The sequence below is a fragment of the Anarrhichthys ocellatus genome, unplaced genomic scaffold (assembly GCF_004355925.1).
Source record: "Anarrhichthys ocellatus isolate YVR2014 unplaced genomic scaffold, GSC_Weel_1.0 scaffold6, whole genome shotgun sequence".
Taxonomy (NCBI): Eukaryota; Metazoa; Chordata; class Actinopteri; order Perciformes; family Anarhichadidae; genus Anarrhichthys; species Anarrhichthys ocellatus.
In genome coordinates this window covers 15,402,033-15,423,943 of record NW_022280036.1, presented here as the reverse complement: position 1 = coordinate 15,423,943, position 21,911 = coordinate 15,402,033, and the positions used below count along the sequence as shown (strand labels likewise).

General features: G+C 42.7%; 2 protein-coding genes across 3 annotated transcripts in view; one reads left to right on the top strand and one right to left on the bottom strand.

Moving 5' to 3' along the window:
• The window catches only part of homer2 (homer scaffold protein 2), a 29,243-nt gene extending 16,037 nt beyond the window's left edge, over positions 1 to 13,206 (top strand). For both annotated transcript variants that reach the window (XM_031846035.1, XM_031846034.1), the window contains exons 3-9: positions 3,445 to 3,576; positions 3,867 to 3,959; positions 4,739 to 4,878; positions 6,136 to 6,292; positions 6,897 to 7,007; positions 9,819 to 9,899; positions 11,399 to 13,206. In XM_031846035.1, coding sequence (XP_031701895.1) covers positions 3,445 to 3,576; positions 3,867 to 3,959; positions 4,739 to 4,878; positions 6,136 to 6,292; positions 6,897 to 7,007; positions 9,819 to 9,899; positions 11,399 to 11,587 — 903 coding nt within the window. In that variant the 3' untranslated portion in view covers positions 11,588 to 13,206. The remainder of the gene's footprint in view (positions 1 to 3,444; positions 3,577 to 3,866; positions 3,960 to 4,738; positions 4,879 to 6,135; positions 6,293 to 6,896; positions 7,008 to 9,818; positions 9,900 to 11,398) is intronic.
• Positions 13,207 to 13,351: 145 nt separating this feature from the next.
• Positions 13,352 to 21,911, bottom strand: part of whamm (WASP homolog associated with actin, golgi membranes and microtubules) — a 15,907-nt gene continuing 7,347 nt past the window's right edge. The window contains exons 5-11 of the mRNA XM_031846029.1: positions 21,603 to 21,810; positions 19,665 to 19,852; positions 19,129 to 19,215; positions 18,930 to 19,025; positions 17,770 to 18,169; positions 17,067 to 17,209; positions 13,352 to 16,597 (exon numbers count right to left, since the gene is read on the bottom strand). Coding sequence (XP_031701889.1) covers positions 16,454 to 16,597; positions 17,067 to 17,209; positions 17,770 to 18,169; positions 18,930 to 19,025; positions 19,129 to 19,215; positions 19,665 to 19,852; positions 21,603 to 21,810 — 1,266 coding nt within the window. The 3' untranslated portion in view covers positions 13,352 to 16,453. The remainder of the gene's footprint in view (positions 16,598 to 17,066; positions 17,210 to 17,769; positions 18,170 to 18,929; positions 19,026 to 19,128; positions 19,216 to 19,664; positions 19,853 to 21,602; positions 21,811 to 21,911) is intronic.

The window sequence follows — 21,911 nt, the reverse complement described above, 5'->3', positions numbered from 1 at the left end:
GTGTGTGTGTGTGTGTGTGTGTGTGTGTGTGTGTGTGTGTGTGTGTGCTTTCAGGCTCACGCAGCTTGTTATCCTGTTACACGCCACAAACAGAAGCAGCCTCAGTGACTCAGTGTTGCTTTACTTTTATTCCTTTCCACCTAAAGGTAATTTAAAAAAGCCCGATTTATATTCTTATTTCTGTCATGAAATCTAGCAGATCAGCCAAACAAGGGACAGGTTAACTAGCTCAGTTCAATGTTATGTTGAATTTAACAAGTCAGCTGTCACTTTGAAGAGTTACAACTTCAAACTGAAGTTCTGAACATGATATGTAGAGGAGGCTCTGACAAACCATGGAGATGAAACTGAGAAGACATTTAGACTCTAGTTGGCTTATGATACATTGGATAAATTTGAGGGTAATCTGTGTTATACATTTTTTAAAAGATAAAGTATTTAGGGTCATATATCTCTTCTTGACGTATTATGGTTGGAAGGTTAGATATCTTTGTTTACCGTCTGGTTACCTCATTGTTTCCTTTTTGTTTTTTTTGCTTCATTCTGCAGCAACGGCCTTGTTTCTTCACAATGATCATTAGAGTTTCATCTAATCTTAACACTTCTCTTTGAGCCAACGCGATGAGCTCAGTTAAATATTCACACTGTTCAGGCTTTGCGCGGTTCCCTCTCAGGAGCACTTAGGTAACCTCTGTTTTGATAACGCCTCTGAAAACAGTGGTGATTTTAAAATCAGATGAACGGCACCTCTTCTTAAAACCCCTTGATGCTGGAATAAAGCCTGAATCAGAGGCTGTGGCTGTAATCTTGGCGGTATATGACACTGATAAAGGTCTTTTTCTGTGTATGTGCAGTTATCTCTCTCATCAGGAGCCATTAGCATTGTTCTGGATGGGTCAGAAATGTCCAAGAGGGCATTGACTGCCTGCTAGTGTCCTCATTCTGTTTTCTGTTGGCTCAGTCGCTGCTTTTTGGGTCTCTGTGTCTAGTAATGATGCAGTGTAAAGTATTTTAACACCTCGGCCACTGAAAAGATGGAGATGGAGACGGTGGGGGCGTAGAAAAGGACCCAAGTCTGTCAGCAATTTGTATTCTTGAATCCTGTGATCAGAGCTATGTTGCTATGAAACAAGGGCTGCACTGTGATTAAACTGTCTTCTATTGTTTCCTAATTGTTGGGGTGATTTGCATGTGCTGTGTTTTAAGTTGACTTACGTATATCTTGGTAGTGTGATTGGGTTTGTGTACATGCCCAGAAGTAAATTAAAGCTGCTTGTGTTTGCATCTAGCTGTTCATATATTGATTAGAAGTGTTTATATCTACAGTGATGCAGTAAACACACTCAAATTGAGGCCGTCTGGTCAGACTATTTATTTTGGTTTCTGCCATCGCTGCCTCGTGCATTGGTTCCAATTTTAGAAATGCAGCCGATGTTTTTCACCAGCTGACTTACTGCATAGCTACAACAGGTGAACGTCTACTGTAGCCAATATGGAGACTGTAATTTGACTACTTGGAGGTTAGTGGGTCGCACATCTTTATATGCAATTGTGGAACAAAATGATCGCTATGATTAAATTGTTTTGCATAGACAAACAGTGTGTGTATACATGCGTAAGAATCCCAAACATTTTGCACATTGTTACACAATAATACACAGTGATCACAAAACGAAATGACAAGCTTCACAATATTCATGTATAGTTTTGTCTCATCTGACCAAAGGACATTCTCCCAGAAGCTTTGTGGCTTGTCAATATGCATTTTGGCAAATTCCAGTCTCAAAACTGGAGCTTTTTGGCAAGTCACATCAGCTCTATATTCACAGACGCAAAAATGAAGCATTCAAAGAAAAGAACACTGTACCTACTGTGAAACATGGAGGAGGCTCGGTTATGTTCTGGGGCTGCTTTGCTGCATCTGGCACGGGGTGTCTTGAATCTGTGCAGGGTACAATTAAATATCAAGGCATTCTGGAGCGAAATGTGCTGCCCAGTGTCAGAAAGCTTGGTCTCAGTCGCAGGTCATGGGTCCTCCAACAGGATAATGACCCAAAACACAGCTAAAAACACCCAAGAATGGCTAAGAGCAAAACATTGGACTATTCTGAAGTGGCCTTCTATGGGCCCTGATCTAAATCCTTTTGAACATCTGTGGAAGGAGCTGAAACATGCAGTCTGGAGGAGGCACTCTTCAAACCTGACACAGCTGGAGCAGGTTGCTCACGAGGAGTGGGCCACAATACCTGTTGACGGGTGCAGAAGTCTCATTGAGAGTTACAGAAATCGCTTGATTGCAGTGATTGCCTCAAAAGGTTGTGCAACAAAATATTAAGTTAAGGGTACCATCATTTTTGTCCAGGCCATTTTCATTAGTTTGTTTTTAAAATGTTCTGTTGAACCACTATTCAAAAGCAATGTCTGATTTTCATTCGTTAATTTTCAGTAAATTACTATTCATTATTACTTTTGTCAGTTATTTCAGTGACCATTGTGGGTTTTTCTTTCTTTAACGGAAGGCTACAAACAATTTTGTCCACGTGTGTGTGTGTGTGTGTGTGTGTGTGTGTATATACCCCACCCACCCTATGGCGGCAACCCCCTCAACCACCCACCCTAGGTTGTCTCTAATGGACTGCTTGACCATTATAAATGAAGTGGGTGTCAGCTTTTGGCACCTACAAGAACACTTCTTCTTTCATTTGACTCGGAGTTACCATTAAAGTAGCAAAGTCTGTTTGTGTGGTATCAGTGAGTTATTATTTGTAAATTCAGACAAAACTTTAGACACATGTTCTAATAGCTTCCCAATGAATGAGGTTGGCACCTGTTACAGGTCTGACTCTGTGCTTGTTGCATGTGAAACCTGGAGGATGAATTCTGTAATGGAACATAAAATGAGTAAAAGAGATGGTCGGCTTCTTAGAGTGTGTCAGTGTTTGTGGATTGAAGATGGATTCTTTGATTCACAAGACATTGTGAGACACTTACCATTCAGCATCATGGCTGGAGTACTTCCAAAGACTGCTTTGGATACAAAATAGCTCTGTATTGTAGAGAGGTTCTCAGAAATGTACATGAATCGGACTGTATTTATAAAGTGGATCATTCTAAGATAAATATGGCAATTGTAGTCAAACTTGTCAGTGTGGGCATGGTGAAAGACTTTGGCAGGGTGTTACAGATTTACTCAGTATGAATGGAGCTACAATAAGGGATTGTCCTTTGCTAAATACATAGGACTATTCATCATGTGAATGCAGATGCTGGAGCTCCTTCTTTAATATCTCTTGAACGAGACACACAATTTTCACAACACGCATTGTTGACGGGGACTGTGCCCGTCAGATGGACCTGAGATCCATGCTGGAATTCTATACATCTGTATTGATTCCCAGAATGATCTCCACTAGGGCTTATTGGTAACTTATTTTGTCCTGACAGGTGATTATCAACAGCACCATCACGCCCAACATGACGTTCACCAAGACATCGCAGAAGTTTGGCCAGTGGGCGGACAGCAGGGCCAACACTGTGTTCGGACTGGGCTTCGCTTCGGAACAGCAACTGGCCAAGGTGAGAAGACGCTGCAGCATCGCATGAAATCACAAAAAGCATCCAGAAAGTTTGGAGACAATTGATTTCTGTATTTGTCCTAAAACTGGAGTACAATGGTGCACAATTTTGTTATTTAGACACCGGAAATCAGAAAAGTATTTAAGAGTGTATCTGGATCTTAAATCCTCACTATCACTAGATAATTGGCTCCACGATCTCCCAAAATGTTTTCAGATGAGCCACACTGCGTTTGACATTTCAGTTTGTATTATCATCACAGCTCTTTCACGTCTCTCTCAAATTTACAGTTTTCTGAGAAGTTCCAGGAGGTAAAAGATGCAGCCAAGCTAGCAAGGGACAAATCTCAAGACAAGGTGGACACATTGAGTAATCACTCCCAGGTAAATTATATCTCTCTGCTGTCTGAAAGTCTGATTGAGTACAACACCTCTGTTGTTGCACTGTCATCTCTACAGTCACTGTTGGCCTCTACAGAGAGAAAACTGGTGACACTGAGAAGAAAATAAGCATTTCTCTTTGGTTACTTTCCCCAAAAAAACACCATCAGCTGTTGTGTGTTTCTGATTCTGTGTTTAGAAAAAGCTTCTGGCAGTTCAAATATTTAAATGAACGTGGGCCTATGAAGTTTGTGTTGAATATAACATGTCAATACAACAGTAATCATTTAATTGTCATAAATAGAGGTCAAAGGTACTTACTGCCCGGAAAGCCCCACAGGAACTAAGAGGACAAGGAAGCCAGTGAGAGTCATAAAACAATACAAGTTTCTTATTTCAAAACATGATGTCCAATTGATATTCTGTCAGTAAGTAAACAGCATTGATTTTGGAGGTCGATCCAGCAGCCTGGCCTGTTCCCTGCCTGCACTGACACCAGATTGCAGGAATCATTCTCAGCTCCGAGACACACAAAGCTGCTGGGCCATATGACATGATAAATACTGGCATCAGTTTGCTCCACCCTTCTGCTACCTTAGCCGACATGTCCATGGTGTTTACAGTGTTCCACCAAAAGAAGCCTAGGACCTTTTTCCACAGTCGGAGCACGATTTATGAGACACATTTATGGATTTTAACACATCGGACCTTTCAGAAATCTGCAGGTAGATGGAATCAAAACCTGCTCTGAACCATAACACGTCCCCTCTGTCCTTTACCAGGAGTCTGGACGTGAGACGCCCTCAAGCAACCAGGCGTCCAGCATTAATGGGACAGATGATGAGAAAATCTTTCATGTCGAGCCGGAGGCTGCTGTGCTGCAGACGGAGAAAGAACATCTCAAGAGTGCAGTAGAACAGAGGTAAGGGTTCCTTTCATGGACACCTCAGAACAACCTCTTGAAGGAGACATTAATCTAAATGCATTTTCACCTTCCTGGTATAATCACATGCCACATAACCTCACATTACAGCAACACTCCCTTCAAGGGGCATCACATCACTTCTATTTGTCTCTGCACCAAACTGTGCTCAAATGTTCTCCCTCTCCATCTTTTCGCTACTGGGATGATCTCATGGCCCCTAAGGGCTCAGACATCATCTGATCTAATCTAAAGAGGGAAGCTGCTCTACTCTACCATTTGGTTATATGGCCTTCATAATCCAGATGCTGAGTGTATAAATCACTAATGGCATGAAACACCAGATGGGATTAGAATGACCCAAGGGCATCAGAGTCGACTGAAACTACAGTACGTACATTTAGACAGAATTAGTACTGGATAGCAACAAAAAAACAAAACACTGACATATTTGATCCAGATGGGATAAAAGGCTCTGAGGTGAAAAAAGAGACAAATTAGCAGGCCTTCCCTGACAATACTTCAGACTTTACTCACACTTATTTATATATATATATCTCTCTTTCCAGGAAACGTCTTAGGAAATTGTACGAACGGTAAAATAAAGCTTTATTGTGTGCGTTTAAAACATTGATTCTAAACAAAACATTGGTAAAAGACAAACATTGGTTTCAAACCAGTGCATCAAGCTTACATGTATCTTTAAACTTCTCCAGCTTTTGGTTGTAAAACACAGTTTGTCCACCATTGCTGTGTTTGCCACTTTTGTCGTGCCTTCACAAGGCCTTCAGATTTTGTTTTCTGGAAATGTGTCACAGCAGTAATACAGCCGAGGACTGCAGAATGCTGCGGTGCAAGTCTGTCCACATTTGATTTGAGAGCAGCACACTTCAAACCAGCCATGCATAAGGAAGGGAACAGCAATGCATACTAAATATACATCACAACCTCTTCGCCCTTATTGATCAATTAGAAACACACTCTGTGGTATAAAAAGATAACGAACTGTATGTTGGAGCATGTCTGCAGCTCATTAGACCTTTGAGACTTTTCTCACTTATTTCTTTTTTTATGGTTTAAATATCTCTTCACAGTGTGATGTACATCACATCTAATGAAATGGTCATGACTGGAATGATTTTGTAGCATTATGTGTCATGTCGGTGGGCACAAGCCGCAGGCATTTCAGCTCTAACCTGTCTACATTTTTCTTCCATTAATAACTCTCCTCCTCTCTCGGTCTCTTCTGTCTGACAGCAACACCAACGCCAAGAAGTGGGAAACAGAGCTGCAGACTTTAAGAGAAAATAATGCCAGGCTGGTGGACGCACTGCAGGAGTCCTCGGCTAATGTAGAGAGCTGGAAGAAACAACTTGGTGCCTGCAAGGAAGAGAGTGACACGCTCAGGGAAAAGGTAATACAGTGAGGGAAATAACGTAAAAAAGGAACATGGATCCTGCTGGCAGACAATGTGACGAGTCAGAAACACTGCTGCCTCTTTTATATAAGGAACAAAACTGCACCGTAAACTTTACGAAATGAGTAGATTATCAATTTTAAGTGACCGATTAATCTAACTAGGACAGATGGAGTTTGAGGTGTGAATCCACCAGCAAATGTTTTGATAAATCTCCAGTTTCTCCAGTTTCTTCAATCTAAGTGAGCGAAGTACTTAGATTGTATTAGTTTCTGTGTTCCCTGCACCAGAGTCCACTATAAATAGAATCATTTTAGTTTCATAATCAAAGTGGGCCGTTACTGCAGCTGGGCTGGTGTTGCAATCATTAATTTTGTAACATGCTGCAAGTTTTTTTTTTTTTAGTTTTTTTTGTCTAAATGCCACTGTCAGTTTTCAAGACATCTCTTATACTCTGCAGCATATTTAGGATTCATTAAATACAAATTAGAACATTTCGAATTTTGTTTACCTACAATACTTGTTAAAGACCCGTTGTCCACATTGATTACTTTTGACTTGATTTTTCACAACAACTTCTCCTTTTTCGTTCTTTTCGCAGATTGCACAACTAGAAGTTCAGTGTAACGAAGCCGATCAGGAGAAACAGCAAAACTCCCAACTGTCTGTACGAGTGCAGGAGCTAGAGACTGAGCTGCACGAAAAGGAGCAGGTGAGACGTCTGCAATACATTCGTCTTGCAACAACAGGGCCACTGTTGGATGCAGAGGTGTCTGTAAGAGTTTAGATGACAGAGGTAACAGAGGTGGTATTTTACCCTGGAAGTGTATGATCCACTCAGACCCCTTCATCACAAAAATCACACTTTTCATGTCAACACTCCCCGCTTTGTCGCCTGAAGTTACAGATCTACTTTCTATTCCTGACTCCAACATTTCAGTGTGTCTCTTCACTGTACACGGGGTCTTCACCTCTTGTTCTTACTCAGTACCGCTCCTCTCCCTCAGGAGGTGATATACCTCCTATAATCAGGTCTTGTTGTGGGATCTTGGGTTGTGTATGGATCGGTGTTGTTACTTTTGCCTACCCAGCTGAACCCAGACCATTCTACTGCCCAACGATTTTCCCTCAATTTCTTTTTCCATTACTTTCTCTGTTGCTTGTTTTTAAAGCAATTTACTTGATATCTGTTCTGTTTTGGTACACTTAAACTCCACTGTGAAAATAGTCCGACTGGGGGAAATGTAATTCATCCACTGACTTTGTCTGTAGTCAGAGCAGCAGGGAATTCTGGCACAAATGCCATTAGCGGCATCACCCTATGTGTACTGCTTCAGTCATCTATAATCCAAACTAGCCGACTGTCAGCTCAGTGAGCCTAATGGTGCTGTCATTGCTAATGAGGATGAGCCCCGCACGGCCACACAGTCTTTCGACCTTTGCTCGTTGCTGGTTAAATGCTGTTTCTCTCAGCAGACAAATGATTAGGACCAAATTGTGGAAATGTTTGAGTCTGGCTGCCTTTTTTTCTATAGTGACTGTGTCTCCCCATTAACGTCATGAAAGGGAGACGCAATCATCAGATGTGTAGCAGAGGGAAAGACGGTCGAAACTAATTCAGTTACTATATAAGGAAAATAGATGATAAGGCGTTTATATATTTCTGTTTCTACAGCAACATTTTTTGAAGTATGTAATGGATATCTGGCAAAGTTCTTTGAGATATTTTCAAAAGTGACCCATAGACCAGCAGGTTATAAACCTGGACCCTGCAGCAGATGAAGCTTTATGCTCTCTTAAAATCTATATGATGTTCGTGTCAATCAAATTTTAAAAATGGGGAGGAAAGAAAGAGTCCATCCCAATTTCCAGAAGCCCAAGGCGACATCTTCATCGGGGCTTCAACTAACAATCATTTTCATTATCGATTCATCTGCAGAATATTTTCTTGATGATACGTTTTGTATTCAAAATACCAGGAAACGGTAAGTTGATTTCATCAAATGCCTCGTTTTATTCCTGATTCTACAAATTTACTAAAACGAAGTTCTCACATTTGAATTCCTTGAAGCATCAAATGTGTGGAATCTTTGCCTCAGGGAAAAAATGACTTAACGGCTTAATAGATTAATAGGTATTATTTGCGGATTCATTTTATTGTCCTATTTTTTCCATTAATTGTCTGATCAATTGCTCAACTAATCTTTTAGTTAGAGTTCAATAGTGTTGCAAAAATAATGACATTTAGGCTCTGCTGCGTGAAGACCCTTTTAAATCCTCAGCGGTAAACAGCGTGTCTGGGATATTCTGGTTTAGCGCCTGGCAATGTATATGTTCTGGCAATAGAACATATACTGTACATCTTTCCTTGGAGGGCTGTATATCTTACACAACAGGAAGGAAGTGGTTCAAAGAGCTGGAGCTGATTTTCTTTTTTTTTTTGAAAGATTATGAGCAAAGAGTCGTGTCCTTCGGGGGCTTCAGTGTTTCCACAGTCCTGTGTATCAGCCATATTGCTCCTAACAGTGACCGATGGACCTGCAGAAGGAAGTCTCATTGTTTGCAGAGCACTGATCCAGAAGGCGGCCCACAGAGGCTCATCTGCAGAGTGACAAACCCCCCCCCCCCCCGTCTAGAAATGCACACGCTCCACTCCTCCAATTAAAAACGAGCCTATGAATTATTAAGCATTCACTGTGGTGTTGACCCCAGCGCTGGCCAGTCGTGAACTAACAGAACAAAGCTGCAGCAGAATGTGTGACGAAGACTGTGTGTGTGTGTGTGTGTGTGTGTGTGTGTGTGTGTGTGTGTGTCTTACTTATAGCAGCAGAGGGATGAAACTTTCAGAGCAATAATAGGTGTTTGATTGAGAAGAAAACAAACATAAGGCAGAAAAACAGAATCAAGGCCTCTGTATTCATTCTAGTCTGTTTTTCTTTCTTTTACCTTGCTTTCCGTTGTTCCTGACCTGCTTTGTACCGCTGCCATCTTTGTTTGTGTCCCCCTGAAATGTGTCTGTAGCACCGCGTATCGAAAAGCTGGCATCCAGTGCCCGACTTGTATTCTTCTTTTCTTCCTCTTTTGATCAGATTGATTGAAATAATAACATCAATTTAGTATTTTATTGAGACAAAGTTTCTTGTGGAGCTGCTGCACAACGTTACAATGATTAGTTTGACATTTTGGGAAAGTAAACTTATTAGTTATACATTAATTTATTACCTTTATTCTTGCTGAGAGTTTGATGAGCAAATCGATACCACACTCTGTACGCTGAAGCCGAAGACATTGAGCTTAGCATAAAGACTGGAAACACAACAGACTGATACGAGAGTGGTCTCAATATTCTCATCAAAGTCTGCAAGAAAGCAAATGACTCTCCCAAAATATTGAACAGTTTCTTCAACATTTTAAAAGTTTGGCTTTTGTTAAATAAGCTATTGCGTTCTTAAGAGGGAATCAACCTGATGTTGATGTTTTGTTGGCTTTTGATTAACCGCTTTCTGTATCTATTTTTCCCCAGGAGTTGGAGAACCTGAGGAAGCAGGCAGAGATAATCCCTCAGCTCATGGCAGAGTGCGAGAGCATCACTGCAAAACTGCAGGTACGTTCAAAGCACCCAGGAATCCCCCAACACTTTTCTCTCAGTTGGGATTTACAGCAGAGTATGAAAGCTCGAGCTCACGTCACGTGCGAGTGCATGATGTCTGTCACAGCGAGGTAACGCGCAGGCTCTGAGGCGTGAGCAGCGCTTTCAGACTGAGGTAGAGAACGAGAGTTCCTCTTCACCATTCTGCCTGAGGGCTGGTGACATAACATTCTCGTCATGTGTCTACCAACGCACATTGTGGTTAATGCATCTATTAATACAGGTCTATCCCTGGCACAACACAGAGTTGATTATTGCCTCTTTGAAAAGGGTTCTTCTTCCTCATCTGTGAGATACTACATCTCTAGCATGGCTTATTAGTTTTCCAGCGGTGCGGATACAATCTGTTTTTCCGACTACAAAAACAGCGGAAGTAGATTGAGAGCTTTAATGACCAAGTCTGGTAACGTCTAGGTGTCTAGGTGTGTGGGTTGTTGGGTGTGAGAATCTTCTGTTGCCAAAAACAATAAAGATTCACGCCCATCACGTCCTGTCTTCCTTGTAACAAAGAGCACCTGTTCGGCAAGTCTGATTCCTCATTGAGTAATATCAGACTTTCTGTGAAACCAGAAGTGCCAGGCTTGCTGAATGATTGTACGCCCCATCAGGGCCAAGCCTAACATGAGCTCATCTCGTCCTGTTCTGACTGACTCAGAGCAGGATTTTATCATCCAAGCTGTCATGCATGTGTTATGTTTCAAGCCGGGGCAGGGAGGAGAATAAAACCAACAGTGGCATGCCTGAAGTTCTTGTGCTTCACAAAGCTCGACCGCTTGGTTTGTTTCCGCAACAGCCAGCTGGATGAATGACTGACAACAGAATCGGCTGAAGCAGGAGTTTATCTAGCCAACCAACCAAAACTCAGCAGAAGCATAGACAATGGGATTTCTCGAATACCTCCATTTACCCCAGAGGCCCAAAATGAAAAACGTAGCCACAGTCCATTCAGATGAAAGGTAATGGGTGAAGTAAAACTGTTGAAATGTCTTTTTTTTTTTCTGTGGTTTAGTTCTTTATAAAAAAATGAATCCTCCTACTCTACCTCCGTGGTCATGGCTCCTCTCTATTTAAAGACGACACCCCGCGTGGAGATCAGGTTTCAGGAGTCCACTAGAGGAGACAGTCATGCAGGCGCAACACCCATTTAGCATCCTATTTAAAACCCCTCCCTTCAAAAGTATCTTTGACATTAATGTGTCAGTCGTGTCGCCTGCTAGTCTGAAACACTTGCTTTAACTCAATGCAAAGGAGCTAAATGTTGAGTTGAATTGCTTTAATCTCATTTTTGATAGTAGCTGTAAAAAGCTCTGTCTTTGGTTTGGCTTCTCAGCTCAGATACACCCAAAAGATCATACCATCTGACATCCCTCTTTAGACATGAACTTGATTTCCCTGTATCCACCATCTGCCGTAATGTAACTATTGTTTTGTTTTCCCTTAATATCCGTCCACAGACTGCTGAGATGAAGAACAAGGAACTGGAGGGGAGAGTAGAGGGTCTTCAGCTGGACATAGAAGACAGTCAACAAAAGCAGGGCAACATGAAGGGCGAGCTGAAGAAGTTCATGGATCTGCTGGATGGAAAGATAGACGAGCTGCATGAGTTCAGGCAGGGGCTCTCCAAGCTGGGTGTTGATAACTGAGTAAAATGGCACTGAGCTGAAAGGGTCAGAGGTCAGGTATGAAGGATTCACTACAGTGTGTCTTCAGGGCAGAAACTCTGTGCACATACTCCCCCAAGGTGATGCCCACTCAGACACTATCAGCTTTGGCTTCTAATAAACACTACCATGTGAGAAAGAGATGTTTTCGGAGGGACTGGCAGGAGGAAGGCCAGCATGCTCCACCAAATGGCTCCATTCTTGTGCGCTGGCTTTCTGAAACTAAATCAAGAGTAATAATTTGAGCTTACTTTTCTGTTTCTGTTGGGGGGGGGGGGGCTTTAAAAAGCTGGTGGTGGATTCTTAGATTCTGTCCATCTGTCTTTTCTTTTCTTTTTTTTTTTTAAGGCTGCAGCACTTATTCACAGGCAGCTTAGCGTAGAAGAGGGGACTTAAAAGGGCTAAAATGAATAACACACAGACGATGCTGATCAGCATCACTCTAGTAATAATTGGTGTTAATCCTTGTGGCCCCCTCAGAGAATGAGAGATGAAATGTTTCTACAGACTGTGCTCGCTGTTGCCTCTCGTCTATCTCAGGTGTGTCAGAAGACAGTTTGTACTCATTCGATCATACAGCACATACAGGACAAACGGCCGTGACACAAAGTGCCTCCAGGTGAGTGTAAACCTCCCTGGCGAGGAGAAGCGATGACCATCACCATAATATTAACTCGATGATTTTTGTCAGGAAATGTGATGAACATCAAACATCCACTTATACAACGAGATGAGAATAAAATGCAGGTAGGCGACTGCAGCAGGAAGTCATCAACTGTCTTGTGGGTGTTTTCAGTAAACACTCCTTTTGATTCTATTTTGCATGAAGAAGGAACGCTCTCTTGTTTGAGGAGCTTTCCTTCAGAAACATCTAAAAATAACAATGGGTGCCCCCTTTTCCCGTGAGTGTAGTGTTCAGAGGACTTTGTGTGTGCAATAGTATTTTTGTCCATGTGTAGAACAAAGATGTCTCCCGGGCTGTTGATGTGCTTCTTACACACTAGTTTTTGTTATGGTGGTGGTTATTTTTGGGTGAGTGGACTTGGTGCCTCTCGTTGGGTGAATAATGTGAAGGTGTACTTCACTGATGACATTTAGTTTGGCACGGTCAGATTCTTGGTTTGTTTTACATATTTATTTATTTTGGTGCCTCTCTGCAACTAGTGTTTCTAGAACATACCAAGTAAATCAACCTTCACGTGATGTCTTTAGATGTACGATAATATATCAAATATACCAAACTTGTCAGGATGCAGAGGTTTTATAATTACTGAGGATATGTTTGCAGGATGGTGTCGCAGCTGCTTTTGGGGAAGTTGATCTTAAAACATGGTACATTTGAAATCAAAGGCATATGTTGTCGTGGCATATTTACGGGGTAATACTATGTTATGTCTATATATTTTTTCATCACTGTTTTGATCTACGAAGGGACATTTTGCTTCTCTCTCTGTTTAACCCCACTGTTAATATGTCCCCTGAACCTGGAACACAAAGTATGATCCTTCCTTTTAAAACCAATGCCTCTTGTACACTTTTGTGACTCCTGTTCAATATTGTAAAATAGAACTGACAATTGTTAAAATTTAGTTTAATTACAATGCTGAGTTTGGTGTCTTCTTTTGAAGTTCAAAGTAGTGTGCCACATTTTGGCGAGAGAGGTTTACCTAATCCCCACTTAGTCACAAATCAGTATTGTGGGTTCTGTGTAGTAAACTGAGTTTATACTAATATGCTGCAATTACAGTCTGGAGGCATTCTTTCCTGGATGAGAAGCTCGGAGGAGGAGGTGGAATGAACCTACAGCGCCAGAGCTGCGTCCCATCGAGGCTCGAGTACAGACGCTCCGCCACCGCACGTCTTCGTCTCTGATGTTGATTTACATAGCACTAAATATAGCTGTAATCCTAACACAGACGCACATAACCACAGCAAAAGAAGTGGGATTTATTCAGTCAGTGACGCGTATCATGTTTTAGAGATCAGAACAAATAAAGCAACAGACATGAGCTTGTTTGAGGGATGGAAAATACCTTCAACTCCAACATCATCGCAGCCCTGAGGAAGTAACTGCAGGGGTGGATCAGGGGACATGTTGCTGTGGCAACTTAATCCCACTCCCTCCTGTTTTGTTGTTTTAACAGTTTGAATGATTGACAATGAGAAGTATAGATCCGATGCAACCGTCCAACAATTCATCTTTTAATTACACAAGACAGTCGGTCCTCTTTGTCAGCCAGACTCTTGGATGTTGATTTTCTAAGAAACTGATTTGTTTTGTTTTTTCCCTTCAGAGATCAGCTGGCTGGAAGACTTGATATGCAGAGTCAGCACCCATTTAGGGCTGAAATGATCAACCAATCAATTGATGGAAAATTAACTGTTGTAGGACTGCAGCCAACTATAAATTTTCACTACTAATCAATTCAAACAATTTAAATGTAAAAAGAAAAATGCTTCATCATTCTGAGAAGCTTCTCATCCTGTGAGCTGAAACACTGCGCGCTAGATTCCTTTCTTGTTAATCGATGAATCGACTGTTTTGATGATCAAATGAATCATTTAGTTACTTTTGAAACGGAGTGCAAACTTTATTTTCTGTTTCCGTCTTACATGAAAGTAAACTAAATATCTTTAGGTTTAAGACTGTTTATTGAAAAAGAAGACGCAACGTGAGAACGTCACTATGGGTAATTGTGATCAGCATTTTTTCACTATGCCGTGACATTTTATGGACAAAACTGTAAATGCCTTTAGGGGATATTTAAATTTGGACAAAACAAAAAAATGTTACTGCAGGCTCTGGATGTTGTCACTTTTAGGACTTAGCCCTAGGGATGGCAATGTCTGTTGCTCCATCACTTTGGTCCAGACTTCAATATCTCAACTATTGGATGGATTGCCATTCAATTTTGTACAAACATTCATGTTCCCCAGAGGACGCATCGTGATGACTTTGGTGATGACATTTCCTCTTAAGCCAGCAGCAGGTCAAAGTTTTTAAATCTGTCCTGTCATTTTTATCTCCAAAACTAATAACATTCCCATGAGCACCAGCTGTACTTTGTGTTTAGTGCTAATCAGCAGGTGTCGGCAGGCCGACATGCTAAACTAGGATAGTTAACATGGTACATTGTCATTGTGAGCATGCTGACTTTAGTATTCCGCTTAAAGCACCACTTGGGCTATGTACATCCTCACAGAGCTGTGGCTATTTTCACTTTTCTGACTTTTTATAGACTAAATTATGAATTAATTAAATGAAAAATAAGTGAAAGAAGATAAACTCTGATGCAGCGGTGATGCAGCAACAGCAGCATCTCTGCTGTTCATGGCTGTGTCGAACTCTCTCAGCGAGGCTCATTGTGTGACCGGCGATGAGTGGGCGAGTTGGTGAAACATCATTAAGAGACTGTGAGAGAGAGAGAGAGAGAGAGAACGGCAGGCCACTATCACTGAGACTTCCTGTTGCCATAGTAACAGGCTGCGGAATTTCATGTTGACGCTCTGTGTCGTCTGGTTTCGTATAATGCCTGACGTGTGTGTGTCCTCCCCAAGGTGCATGACTCGTATTTCCCCCAGATCACCTGGAGGATACCGATAAATCTCTCACTCACACGCACATTTATGATTCATCATCATCATCGTCATCATCAGGTGGGTGACGAATCTGCCAGAGCGCTCTCACAGGTTAATGAGACACCTCTTGAGATGCTGTGTGACTTATTTAAAGGTACAGAGAACCCGTGGCGATCGGGGAACACCACGGGCAATCCACAAGAAAAGATCTCCGGCCCAACAGAGAGAAATCGTCAGCAAACCGTGTTTATGAACCAACATGTCTTCATTTATTATTAAAACACAGCAGCTGAAGTGTGTTTCAGCCGCTGCCATCATCAGCTCGTCTGCAACACACCGGATCAAGTTTCATATCTTTGAGCAATGAATCCTTTCTTCTGCCAACCGTTTAATGCTGTTGGGAATACAGTATTGTATTTTCGTGTACATAATACATTATAGCCTTGTCTTTTCAGGTAAGTGCTCCGTGTCACACAAAACAAAAATGAATCTAGTTTTCTTAATTAACTTGCCACTTCATTTGTCATGGCACCACAGAGGAAGAAACAACAGATGACCTATAAATTGCACTGGAAACACATTCACACACTTCCGACACAAAGAGAAAAACAGGGATAGGAGGACAGTGCATCAAACCTGTAATACAAACAGTGACGTAGACTTTAAACATGTGGGCTGCAAATAATTAACACTGCTGCACTTCAGGACACAACTCTTCTCTTTGTCTCGTAATAAAATGCAAAGAATGCCAAAACTCAGTGTGCTGTAGCCCTTCTTGGGGTAAAGTCAAGTAAATTAAAAAAAGAAATCGGATTTCATTACATTCAAAATAACGGAAGTCAGCCGAGTTTAGGCAATGTGGGGAAAATGAGTATTCGTGACAGTGGAGTAGTGCAGCGTGGTCGTCTCTCAGGCGTCCCGTGCTGTGTGACAGTCTCACAAAAGGCCTTTAAATGGCCAGTTGGAAGAAATGTAATCATTTACACGCTGTACTACAGCACTACTGCTCGACTTTTCTTCTTCATGAGCGTTGGAGCGCAATGCCTCATTCGCCCAGTGGAGCCGGTTGGTTGGATTTGGATGTATTACAACGTCTCAGGGCTATTTTGAAAACTGCAATGTTTACGCGAGAAGAGGCGTAATCCCAGCCGTGTCTTTTCGGTGAACATTTGGCAGCAACGTAAGCCATAGCTCAGAACCGTGAAGAAAACAGAGCGGGGGTAATGGAAGAGGACAGCTTCATCGGTGTGTGTGTGTGTGTTTTTTTTCTCAGCTGTCCCAGTCTGCACTGTGCGTCTCGTCGTCCTCGTCAGAATCCGCCGCCACCTTCTTCATCCTCATCATGGCGGCTTTGATGCTGCGCTCCAGATCGTTGTTTCCGCTGCTCGGGACTTCTCCAAGCGTAGGAACCATCTACAGCACGACGAGAGTCGATTCAATACCACTTTTCATTCGGGTTCAACATTTATTCACGCGGATATTTTTGACTCATCTTGAAAGCACAGGTGTAACTAATAATAACATTAACGATGGCTCTGCACCATGTAGGCGTGACAGTGAGCCAGCATGCACAATACAAGGACCCTGGAACAGAAGCAGCTAAATGGATTACAGCCATTGTAAATATTAATACTTAACACCTGTGTCTTCTGCTGTCTGTAAGGGTCAATTGTCACACTAATGCGTTCATGCCATCATTTACATCAACTTGTCAGTGCTCTCGGATTGACAAACTGCAATGGCGACACAGCTTCTAAATTGGCATTTCAGGACTGAAACTTACTCATCGGCTGACACATGCACAGATACAATATATCTGCAGTAAGCCGATATCGCTGGTCAGGCCAATTTGTCAGTCTAGCTGTAGGCTTCGGCCTCTCACCTTCTTCAGGGTGACTCCGTGTCGGATGGCAGACATCAGAGTGCTCCTCGTATCCCCAGCAGGGGGCGCTGTCCTGGGAGCGGGGGCCTTTCGAAGCCGACTCTGTCCATGTTGCAATGAGGCCAACACTTCATCCATTGTTCCTACAGTAATAACACAGTAGAGGAATCGTTTACAACAATTTAAGAAGCTGCACTAGAGAGAAAGAATGCATTGTCCGTAATTTTGCAGTTTCACTGCTGATGGAGCATCTTAACATTTTCACCACACAAGGCAAGACTGCACAGAGTTTCCACCTCTTTTTTTAAACAACAGCTTCCCCTTGAATGTCCTCCATTTCACAAAAAGCTCAGAAAATATCAAGTCAGGGATTGGACATTGCAGTCTCCCCGGAGCTGAGAGTGATCATCAGCAGGGCCACAACTGAGGTAAAATGCCTCCTCCGGCCTCATGGGGGAAGATGGGAATTCAGGACAGAACACCATGTACAGTCACACACACACACACACACACACACACACACACATCACACACATCACACACTCCATGCACACTTTCCTCTGGAACAAACAAACAACCTTCCCTGCAGTCTGACAGATTTGCACATTCCTTCTAAATCCACCAGGAGGATTTGGTAAAAATAAAACATTCTTGTGTGTATTTATTACAGACACATGAAAAGCGTGTAGTGCATGTATTTCACCTATATTTTGTTTGAGCATGTTCTTGGCTGGAAAAGGAGGGTCCTCTTTTTCGCTGAGAGGCATCGGTGTGTCTTTGGAGGAAGGCAACGCTTGGACAGGTGGGGAAGGCATGCCAGGGGGCAGTGGTGGGGGACGTGGAGGGGGTGGTGGGGGAGGGGGAGGAGGAGGTGCTGTAGGGCAGGTTGTTGTTGGGGGTGGCGGTGCAGAGTAGATTTGGACAGGGATGTCTTTAGGCTGCTGTTTCTTGGCTGTTTTATTGCGTCTGGGTGCAGAGCGGACGGAGGGGGGGCCTTCGGGGGGGCCGAGGCTGATGATGGACAGTGGCTGGGAGGGACACGGCACTTCTGAAGGAGACATCCAGGACTGAGGAGTCTTCAGGATGAACTGGCCCGGTCGCCTCTTAAAAAAACACGGTAGAAGAGGCAGAAAATGGTTTTAGAAAAACAGACATCATCTTGTCCAACGTTCTGAGATAGAGACGGCAAAGACACAAGACGACACTCACACACTCTCTAGTGTTCTTTGTCTCACAGTGTATTGAGTTTAACCACAAGTGACAGAGGGACTGTGCACAAAATACACACACACACACACACACACACACACACACACACACAGCTGACATAAAGAGAAAATAAAATCCTCCCAATCTGCTCGAGTTGGAAAATCTAAAATTGAAATTTTGCTAGAAATGTTGAGCGTTTGATATCAGCATTGACCAAACACATCTCTGCCCCAAATAGCTTGTACACCAAACCCCAACAGCCCTGTTCCTAAACAAAGATCCAAAATGTACTGCCTTATCTCTTACTCTCCTCTCCTCTCGGGCAAAGCCCTCGTCCTCCATGCGCCATTTAAAGCTCTGGTGTAAGACAGCTCGCTACTAACAACCACAGCAGTTAGTCTTCATTTTGGACATTTTCGCCTTCTTAGGAGAGTTTGACGGTGAAGAGATGGGCAGGAAACAGGGGAGAGAAAGAGGGATGTGACAGCCAACAAATGTCCTCATTGAAAAAGTGACATTACAGTTATGTGGCGTGTGCGCTGTAACCTCTCGCCTACCAAGTCAAGTAATTAATGACTGGATTTTAAGTATTGAATTAAGCGGGAGCCTCTGGGGCTTTATTAACAGAAGAAGAAGCTGCAGAGAGAGCCTGACCTCTCTGAAGGATCGTAATCTGCTCAGAGTCTTCTCTCGCTCCTGGTCCACCCACTGTTTCCTCCTCTGATCGTCCTCCTTCCTCTTCTCTCGTTTCTGCAGAGGGAGACAGCGAAGGGTATTAAAGAGTCAAAGAATCGGACCCGGTTTCATTTGTGGCTTCTGCCGGATGTCTGGGAGCATCTCTGTGGCGACCTACCAGGTGGACCTGATGGTGCTGGTTGAAGAGCATGAAGCTCTGCTTGGCGGGAAGCTGCTTCTGCTCGTTGGCCTCCACACACTGATCCTAAAGACGGACACGGATATCAATACTTGTACATACAAAATACCATAGTACTTTAGCAAGCATGTCCTTCAAAGTTCAGAAACTTGCAGTGAAACTGATAACGAGGAAAAAGAACGCCTCGGTTACTCTGAAGAGCGTTTCGTTTTTTTAATGTTCCTCTTTTTTTACCTCATTTTTAGAGCCTCTAACCACTTTGATCTCAGCAATAAAATGTTTTCATATAATCAGACAAATGAAGATGCAGCCAGCAGGAGGAGAAAAAAATGCCAACTGCACTTCAATTAGTCTGTCAGCTAAAAATAAAACAGTACAGTAGAAAAAAACATTTTAAACTCAGCAATTTGAGGTAAGAAGGGAATAGAGTGAGGAAAATGCCAAAATCGTATACCCTTGGAACTAAAAATCATTTGCGATGGGGCAGAGAACGTCGGCGGTATAGTCGCCCACACCTTTTTGTTGCGGAGATAAGCTCGTCGGACACAGATGTTGCCTCTCTTGATCTCCAAGGTCTGCAGGCGTCTTTTGAGCTGACTGACAGCCGGAGGGTCGGTTTGCTGAACACCCGTGTGTGTGACCAAGCTCTGCAGCTCCTCGGGATCCTCGCACACATCGTAGTACACCACCTCCTCCTTCAGCTCTACAACACAAGTGCAGCCCAATCACTCAAAACTCACCCGTTACCTGTTCACAAAGCTGCCCTGTCAATTCAAACAAGTGGAAGTCTTACATCATCACTCTCCATTCTGTATTCAACAGAGAGGACATGATGCTGCGGGTATCATTTTGGTAATCAACTATGCAAACGTGTACTAGGAATGTAAATTACTATGCATAGACAGACAAGCAAGCCTTGTTGTGCAGGCAACACTGTACATGCATTTTAAAGAACTGATTATTGTTTTGGTGGTCAGCAGGAGACCTAGTTTCCCTTATCAGATTCCAGGGCCACTTAGCCGGGTTCTCAGAGGTTTTTGCGTGACAAAGATGCATTTTAGAGCAGGTACTGATGCAGCAGTATGGTAAGTATTAAGGGAGAAATTTCATTATTGACCAGCTGCATCTAAATTGGAAATGTTGGAGTCATCTGACGAGAGCAGCTCTTTTTTGTGAATATGTTTACGAGCATAGAAGAAACCAGGTGATCTGCATAGTAGCCTGTGTCAGTTGTATGAGTGAAAAAGGAAGGGGATTTCTCATAAAATAATTAAGGCCATTAGGAAAATCCTTGCCCACTGTATTTTATTTACAGCATAAACTCTTTTGAAAGGCTTCATAAACTCAGCAGCCTCCTTTGATGTGAAACATCTCTTTTTCTCTGTCCTCCCGCTTTCTTTACCGAGCAGCAACTGGTAGAGGACTCCTTCCTGCTTTTTGGTTGGGAAAATAAACCTGGAACCAGCCAAAGCAACAGACGCAGAGACACACAGCATGTACATACACACCACTGGGAAGCAAACATCACTGGTCCCAGGGGGAGCAATTAGGGAAATATCTACATGCAAACTATTTCCCCAAAGTAAACCCTGTGCACATGACACTGAGTGACCAGAAAAACAGAAACGCCTGTATATCATAACGTAATGCAATACATCGGTTGTGTGACGAACATGTGAAACATGGTGTAACATGTGATTTTTAACTCTTAACTGACACTGTGTCAGGAAGGTGCAGTGTAGCGTTATATCGGATGGTGATATATGAGACACATTACAATGTAACGCAGTCCAATAAAACACTACCACAAACACACAGCCTAAAATTGGGCCATTTTACTGAGTCCACACAAAAACGCACGCAACCATTTCTAAAGGGTCAGTTCATCAAAATAAAACAGAAAAGGGAGAACACATTGCCCCTCCTTTTACAGGTTTTCAAACTGTGAGATGCTCCTTATATCTCCAGAACCTGCCTGAGAATAATCCAGTATTACTCCACTGTACATCCATGGGTACAGTGAAAACTGGAACTGTTGTAGCTAAGGTGACCTGACACTTTACGTAAGCTAATATTGATTGCAGGGCTTTTATACTGCAAAAGTTAAGTGTTAATATGTTTGCAGTCATTCACTTTATTACTGCATTCATTTAAACACAGTGTTCAGGCAAAGATGGCAATTTGTGTTAGGATTCCAACAACAGTTTCCCAGTGTGAGGCGACCGTGAGCCTTTTCTCTCTGGTTTGTGACAGTATTTACTTATAGCTTCTGGTATTATGCTGTCTTCAAAAGGAAGTGTTAATAAATACAGAGTGATTCATATATCTTCAAATCAATGTTGCTTAAGTGTTTTAGTGTAAGGACACCAATTCAGTGTGATCACAGTGATTCAATTTTTTCTCTCGAAAGCAAGCAGCACACAGATCTGCGCTTGTTGTCATGCGTCATCTACCTTTAATCTGCCGTCGCACCGTTTCTATCTGAACCACCAGCAGCTGCTCCTCATTCTTCAGGATCTCAAACTTGGTGTCGTACAGCTCAAGTTGGGTTTCATAGAATTTCAGCTCCAGCTGGTCCACAGTGTCCTGCTGCTGGTCGTCCTCAGACTCAGACCTGGAATCAGATCTGTGGCTCTTGACTCTGCCAGACAGGCTGCCCAACTGCACCACAACAGAAACAGTTCAAAGGATCATATATCCGTCTTTGCAAATAAGGGCATACCTGTGCATACTTATGGCTGACCTTCTTCTAGACTAGAGAA